General features: G+C 43.9%; 1 protein-coding gene across 1 annotated transcript; it reads right to left on the bottom strand.

Moving 5' to 3' along the window:
- Positions 1 to 539: 539 nt before the first annotated feature.
- On the bottom strand, positions 540 to 1,046 carry LOC127253191 (uncharacterized). Its single transcript, XM_051277640.1, has one exon. It carries the CDS (start codon positions 1,044 to 1,046, stop codon positions 540 to 542), a length of 507 nt encoding a protein of 168 aa, XP_051133597.1.
- Between the last annotated feature and the right edge of the window lie 6,875 nt (positions 1,047 to 7,921).

Here is a 7,921-nt window from a genome sequence, read left to right as displayed (position 1 = left end):
ATATAGATGCATATAAGATATTAAATTCAATCGAAAACAACAGAATAACTGTTCAAAATTTTTATGTTATCAGAAAAATAAAAAATGAAAAATATACACATCCCTTAAGAATAATCTAATGGAGTAGAGTGAATTCGTGACGGTGAAATAATGGGTTCAAACCCCGATTCAATACACACGAAAGCTAATGGCTTCGGGTTCTCACAATCAGAAAAAATAAATTAAAAAACACAACTTTTATATATAAATGTATAATGATATAGATAAAAAAGACAAGCAAGCAATTCAGAGCTTCCAATAACGTACGGAACATTCTCCAATCAGTGCAAGCATAAATTGTATCATGTGCTTATTCAGTTCATTCAGTTTATTATTGTTAGGGACAGGGAGTATGTAATGCAATGCAAGTTCGTGTTCTCTCTATTTAATTTAATTAATTAACTTATGCTGCAGAAGCAGCAGCTTATTTAATTTATTAATATGTTAAAAGCGTGAATCGGATAAAGCGAATTGATGGATGGCTCGATCTCTCGATCGATCTAAGCAGTGTGGGCGGGGGCAGGGGTCGGGGTGGCCGCCGTTGGGCTTGGGTTTGAGTTTGGTTCGTCGGGGAGCTGGAATGCCGAGACAGGATGCGCGCGGGACAATCCAACTGGGGTGGTGAACTTGATCATGTCCGGGGAGGGGAAGCCGACGAGGACGTCGCTGATGACTACTGCAATCATCATCTCCTTGCCCTTGACTCCGGTGAGCTTGGAGAGGTGCCCTGGCTCCACGAACCCGGTCATCTCCACGCTGTACAACACCGTCTGTCCAATCTGCCGGAACTTGATCTCCGACTTCTTCTTCAGCTTCAGCCACAGAAACCCGGTCGACCGGTTCAGCCCGATCTCCACGATTTCGTCCCTCGGCAACAGTCCGTTGGGGAGCTTGAATTCCTCCAGCAGCTTCAGGATTATGTCCTTGCACTCCTCCCCCTGGTATATTTCCGCTCCTTTCCTGTGCGTTTCGATTAGTTTCGCTGTTGCCGCTGCTGATGCTGCCATTTTCAATTCTCTCCCTCTCTGTATATTATGTGCTTGCTTAGTTAATAAAACGTATATTCAATTGTAATGGGAAATTTATATTATATATCAACGAGACAACCTGCAATCTGCAAGCTGCTGGCTGGTTTATATAGAAGAAAGGAGATATATATATTAATTAATACAGACGGCTCAGATCATATCAGATCAGACAACTCGAGATCTTCCGTGCCTGAATCGATCCCCACCCGCCCACAAATAATAATTTAGGATGCCCCTGCGCCACCAATATTAATTAAATGTTTAATTTCTCTATGTATGTTAAGTAGGGAGTAACTCGAGATGCATGCATGGGGATGGCCCTATTCTCACCGTCTATATATAGGTAGCAGGAAGGCACAGTGGTAGTTCGGTGCGGCTATACCTTATCAAAAAGAATTTACTCCATATGCTAAATTCGATATTTATATGATAGGATATAGCGTGCTAATTTGATGGATCAACACAATAGAAAAAAGCAAAAAAGTGTATGTATGTACATAAAATAATATAATGATGTAAAACGTATATATTTATTTTTATACAAAGTTTAAGAAATAATATTATTTTAATTATAGTGGGTAAGTAAAAATAGTGTAATGATAAAGAAATAATAATATTTTTGCTTTTACTTTTTGGTATAATAATAAATATGTGATGTAAAGTAAATGTATTTGTGAAAAAAATTGAATATTTAATGAAATAATTACTTTGTAATTAGACGTCCCAAAATAGAAATACGTATACTTTCTAATTGGAGGGATGAAGTATTATATATAAATATCTATTATAGAATTTATATATTGTCATGTTCTATGCATATTGTGTTTAATTCAATAATATATTATACTATATAAGATTATATCATATATTGTCAGAATATATATGGTATATTATACTTTCTCCGTCCATCTTAAAGGTTAACATTTATTTTTTACGCTCTGTTTAAAACATATTGTATTTTAATGATAGTTGAGATAATTTTGATGTAAAAAGACCATTACACCCTTATAGTATTTTTTTCTTTGTTTTTTGTAATAGAGTCGTGATTTAGAATAATGTCATTAATGTACTTTGTAAGGAAAATAATTAAAATTAAAGTGTACAAAAAAGATCAAATTTACTGAATAATTTAAATTACTGGGATAATTATAGAATTACTAGCAAAAGTTATGAAATAAATAAAATAACTACTGTAATTAAAATTAAAACTATAGAATTAAATTTACAATTAACATAATTAATACAGTGTACAAATCTTAATTTACAATGCAAAAAATTAAGAAAACCGTGTTCATATTAAAAAAGTGTACACAATTTGAAAATAAAAAAAGTGCATAAACCATTATCATTTCGTAACATTATACATCGAGAAGTGAAAATCCGTAGATAAACCTTAATTTTACTGTAACATCATACATTGAGAAGGAAAAATCAATAGACAACGCGATATATTAGTAGAGACTGCGATAAATCATTATGTCATTACACAATAAAAATCACAGTGAACACAGGTAAAAACCAATGCAAAAAATAGCTTCCAAAACACAATTCATTCCCCAAGGAGGGATAATCACATCATTGTCACATCATCTTAACCATTCTCATCAAAGGGAAATTTTTTCTCAATTACTAAATACACATTCCTCCAATTAAATTACACTATATATACATCATGCAATCACATATTTCAGCCACTGACTTCACAATGGCTGGAAATATGAAAAAGCAAAATTTAGGAGCCAATGATCTTAATTGCATTGCACACGAGCAAATTCAGTCAGGTCAGCCCATTTTTTTAAATAATAAGAAAACAGACCTTCCTCGGGTTAGAAGGAAGGAGTTTGATAAAAACAACTTTACAAAATATAGTTGTGCACAGGAGACACACTTATAGAAATATTGCAAAAGAGATAAATGTAAGCAAAAGTATTGTCAGGAATTGGGCAAAATCAGTGATGATCAGGCCACACACCAATGCTATCAAGCATTCCCTTAGTGAGAAAAACAAGATAGATAGGCTGAAATTCAACCTCAACTCACTACAGATTGACAGTGCATCGAAAGTAATCAAATTTCGAAGCATGACTCAAGTTGTGCACATAAATGAGAAGTGGTTAATCTTACAAGAGAGACGGAAAGATACTATCTAGTACCCGATAAGCCAGAGCCGTATAGGGCCTTTCAGAGTAAAAGATTCATCACGAAGGTAATGTTCTTATGTGCAGTTGCTAGACCGATGTATACAAGCAGTGGGGAATGCATATTCGATGGAAAAATAGACATTTTCCTTTTTACAGAAAAAGTTTTAGCCCAAAGAAGTTCAAAAAGTAGAGCAGCCGGGACAATGGTTACAAAACCATTAGAATCCATTACGAAGGAAGTCACAAAGGAACTTTTAATCAACAAGGTATGTTGTTTCACTGTGTATTTCTATAATTAAACTTCCTTATCCCTCAGAAACATTTCATCATTGGAATATTGATCAAAAGTATAAGTCTCCTCAATAAGAATTATGTGAGTAATCTTCATTTGTGACTTTATAACAAATGATACCATCAATAAAGGAGAAGTGACCAACTATTAGAGACAAGAATGTCACTATTCAACAAGATAATGCAAAGCTGCAAATCAACAATTTTGATCTAGATTTCAGACAGGCAACAAACACTGATGAATGGAATATCAATTTGGTGTTTCAACCACCAAATAGCCCATACACAAATGTGAATGACTTGGGATGGTTCTGGGCACTGCAATCTTTACGAATTACATAGCTTGGTACCACAGTTGATGACTTACTTGGAGCAGTTCACAAATCATTTGAACAACTCTCCCATATTGCTCTAAATTCAGTTTTTCTATGTTTGCAAGCATGTCTTGGTAAGATAATAGCTAATCTCGGATCACACAATTATAGGGTTTAGGGTTTAGGGTTTAGGGTGTTTTTTTTTTTAAAAAAAAACTATATAGCAGTGGTTGAACCCAAAGTGGGCTGCTTACGTACCCGAACGAGATCAAGCCATACGCAGTTCTTAGTAGTGCTACATAGTCCAAGTAAACAAACAGCGACCACAAGATGCAAGAAAGCCAACTCCGTGCTCCAACTGATCGGCTCATCTCCCATGCTGAAGTTGTAGAGAAAGTACCTGTGGTCGAGGCCTTCCAAATCGGCTGATCCGCAATCTGGGGATCAGAAGGAATCGCCGAGACCTGCTGAACAAGGGTTTCCGGAAGATAGGCCCGAAGGCGCGTCAAGTCCCACGTCCCGTTTACCCACATCTCTTTCACCCGTATCGACGGAGGGCGGTCCTAGCGGTCAGTGCAGAGAGGGCGATCGCCACACCAAGTATCATACCAAAAGAAGCAGTCCCCACGCCCCAAATTCCAAGTGATCTGAGTCTGTGTCTCGTCTCTAACCTGGCAGAGGCGCTTCCAAACCGGGCTGTCGTAGCTTCGGCAGGGTGCAAGTCCTGGAAAGGAATTACGAAAATATTTCTGTTGAAGCGCGCGAGCCCAAAGGGAGGAGCCATCTCTTAGTCGCCACCACAGTTTAAAAGAGAAGGCCCGAACCATATCGGCGAGGCGGCGAATGCCAAGCCCACCCTCCTTCTGAGGCCGTGCAATATCCACCCAGGAGATCCAATGGCGGCGACGGTGCCCGTGATAAGAGCCCCAGAAAAAACGAGCAAGTAGCTGCTCCACGGAGTGAAGTACCATCTGGGGAGGGCAAAGTACCTGCAGGAGATAGAGGGGGAGCGAGAACAAGGTGCTCCTGATCAACTGTAATCGACCCCCGTGAGATAGAACCGATCGATCCTAACGCTGTAGATAGCGACGGAGCTTTCCAAGGAGTTCCTCATAAAGAATATTGCGCCGATTGCCCACATAGAGGGGCGCGCCAAGATACGTGAGGGGAAGTTCAGCCGTGCCAAAACCAGTCACCGATTGGAGCAGCCGTTGTACACTCTCCGGGCACTGGCAGCTGAAAACAAGCTGGCTTTTCTGACAATTCACCTTCTGACCAGTAATCCGTGCGTAAGTCGTCAGAAAGTCCCTCAGAAGGCTGATGCGATTGCCATAAGTATTAGCGAATATGAGGACATCATCCGCATAGGCTAGGTGCGTCAGCCGGAACCGACCACGACAACGATAGTATAGATCCGGAAAACGGTTGTATAGGCGCTCCAAGCCTCGTGATAAAAGATCTGCAGCCAAAACAAAAAGGGTCGGGGACAAGGGGTCTCCCTGCCTAAGGCCTCGCGAGGAGGGGAAGAAGCCACCCAAGTCCCCATTCACAAGGATCGAGTACCAAGCATGCTCAACACAATTCATAATCAAGGTGATGAAATGAGCCGGGAAACCGAACCTGGAAAGGGCGTGCCGCAAGAACCGCCAGGACACCCGATCATATGCCTTGTTAAGGTCCAATTTCAGTAATAAATTATGCGAGTCCCCTCTCAGATTAAGATCATGGACCATTTCCGAGGCTAACAGGATATTGTCCGCAATCGCGCGGCCTTTGACAAAGCCCGCTCTGATGCGGTGATAGGAGCTGCGGCAGTAGAGGGCTAAGGCGCGTGGTAAGAAGCTTTGTGAAGATCTTACTGCTTACATTACACAGGCTGATAGGCCGATAATCAGCCCATGCAAGTGGCCCCTCCTTCTTTGGGATAAGCACAAGAGTCGTCGCTGTATAGAACTTCAGGAGAGGAGCTCCCGAAAAAAATTCCAGTACAGCCTCAAACACATCCTCCCGGATAATCTCCCAACATTTCTGGTAGAAGGCGGCAGAGAAGCCATCAGGGCCAGCCACACTATCCTGATCAATCGAGAAGACCACAGCACGAATCTCCGCAAGTGTAGGCGGCTCTAGCAATCGATTGCACTTGGCCGGCGGAACCTGGGGCGGTGGGTCCGCCAAGGCATCCATTCCCGAGGTGTCGGCATCATCAGGCTGTCCCAACATCCCAGAGAAATAGGTGATGGCTGACTGCTTAATATCTGAGTGATCAGTGAGGGTACGAGCACCGTCTGCCATTGAGAAAATTGTCGCCCGCCGGCGTCGTTCCTTCACCATGGAGTGGAACATACGGGAGTTCCGTTCTCCCTCAACCGCCCACCGACAGGCTGCTTTTTGTTTCCAGAAAGCCTCCTCCAGCGCAATCGCATGTGTCAAAGCCGCAGAGCTACGCTGACGACGGAGGAGGTTGGCGTCAGAGGGATCCCGATCGAAATCCGCTTCGCACTCCTCTGCGTCTTTTTCTGCTGCCGCTAGTACCTGAAAAACATTACCAAATACCTGTTTGTTCCACCACTTCAGAGCCTGCTTGAGGCGTCCAAGTTTCAATCGCAGGTTGAGGAGACCGGTGGTACCCGTCGGGACAACCCAACTCTGGCGGACGTGGTCCTGAAAAGTGTGGTGTCTAGTCCACATGTTCTGAAACCGGAATGCAGATGCAAGGCGGTGACGTTCATACGAGAACCGGACCAAGAGCGGGGCGTGATCCGAATGCATCCGCGGGAGGTGTCTGACACGAATCGTCTCGGCGAAATCCTCCCAGGCAGTATTGTAGAGAATGCGGTCGAGGCGCTCCCAAACTCGCCGATTTGTCCATGTATGGGGGGAGCCCTCGAAACCAGCATCAATAAGATTCGCATCAAGGATAGCCGCTGAGAAATCCTGAATAGAGCGCAACTTAGGGCGACCTGGGCCCTTCCGTTCAGATATGTCGGCGATGGCATTAAAGTCGCCACCGATCAGCCAAGGAGACCCCAATGACGAGGCCGCTGTGTCTTGTAGGAAAGACCAGACGGCACGGCGCTGGGTGACAGAGCATCGCGCATAGATCCCAGATAGGAAAAAGGGCCGGCGGTGTTGCGGAGATGAAACCTGCACATAAAGACACTGATCGATCTCCGAGACAGGCTCCAGTTTATAGGAGGCATCAGCAAGAATCCAGATAGAATTGACCGCGTTGGTAAGCATCTGGGAGAAACCAAACCGCCGGCAAAAGAAAGCAACATCCGCTATAACCATAGGCTCAAGAAGAATAAGAAGGCGGCTACGGTGTTGCTTGCAGAGCCAATGTACCTCTCGTTGAGCTCGGGGGTTGCCAACCCCGCGCACATTCCAAACCAAGAGGGAGGTATCTGTCATCGAGAACCAGCAGAAGGGCGACGAGAGGGACTTACTTGCTGACGAGAGATGCTGCGGGTAACCGGTCTAGAGAAGGTCGGCGGCAGTATCTGCGGCCGGTCATCCGACACTGTCGCTAAGGAGCCACTGAGAGACGGAGGTTCGGCAGCCTGATTCAAAATGCACACCCCCCTGCTCGGATGCGACTCCGTCGACAGAGCAACAATGACAGGGAGCGGTTCCGATGAAGTTCGGCAGTGGCTCCTTAGCGACAATGTCGGATGACCGGCCGCAGATACTGCCGCCGACCTTCTCTAGACCGGTTACCCGCAGCATTTCTCGTCAGCAAGTAAGTCCCTCTCGTCGCCCTTCTGCTGGTTCTCGATGACAGATACCTCCCTCTTGGTTTGGAATGTGCGCGGGGTTTAGGGTTTAGGGTTTAGGGTTTTTTTTTTTTTTTTGGCTGGGCTCAAAGAGCTGCCTACGTACCCAAACGGGATCAAGCCATACGTAGTTCTACAAAGTTCGGTACGAGTGCTGGGAAAGTAAATAGAAAATGTAAACAAATAAAAGCTAACGGAAGCGAAAGCACGGGAGGCCCGCCGCGTCAGCATGGATGAGGCCACGAGTCCTCGCAGGGATGTCCGCCGGCTCCAGGATCCGCGTGTGAGAAAGGGCAACAGAGGTGTTCGCCAAGTTGTCCGCCACTTTATTGCCC

The sequence above is a fragment of the Andrographis paniculata genome, unplaced genomic scaffold (assembly GCF_009805555.1).
Source record: "Andrographis paniculata isolate CXL003 unplaced genomic scaffold, ASM980555v1 Contig50END, whole genome shotgun sequence".
Lineage (NCBI taxonomy): Eukaryota > Viridiplantae > Streptophyta > Magnoliopsida > Lamiales > Acanthaceae > Andrographis > Andrographis paniculata.
This window is presented reverse-complemented; position numbering and strand designations above follow the sequence as displayed.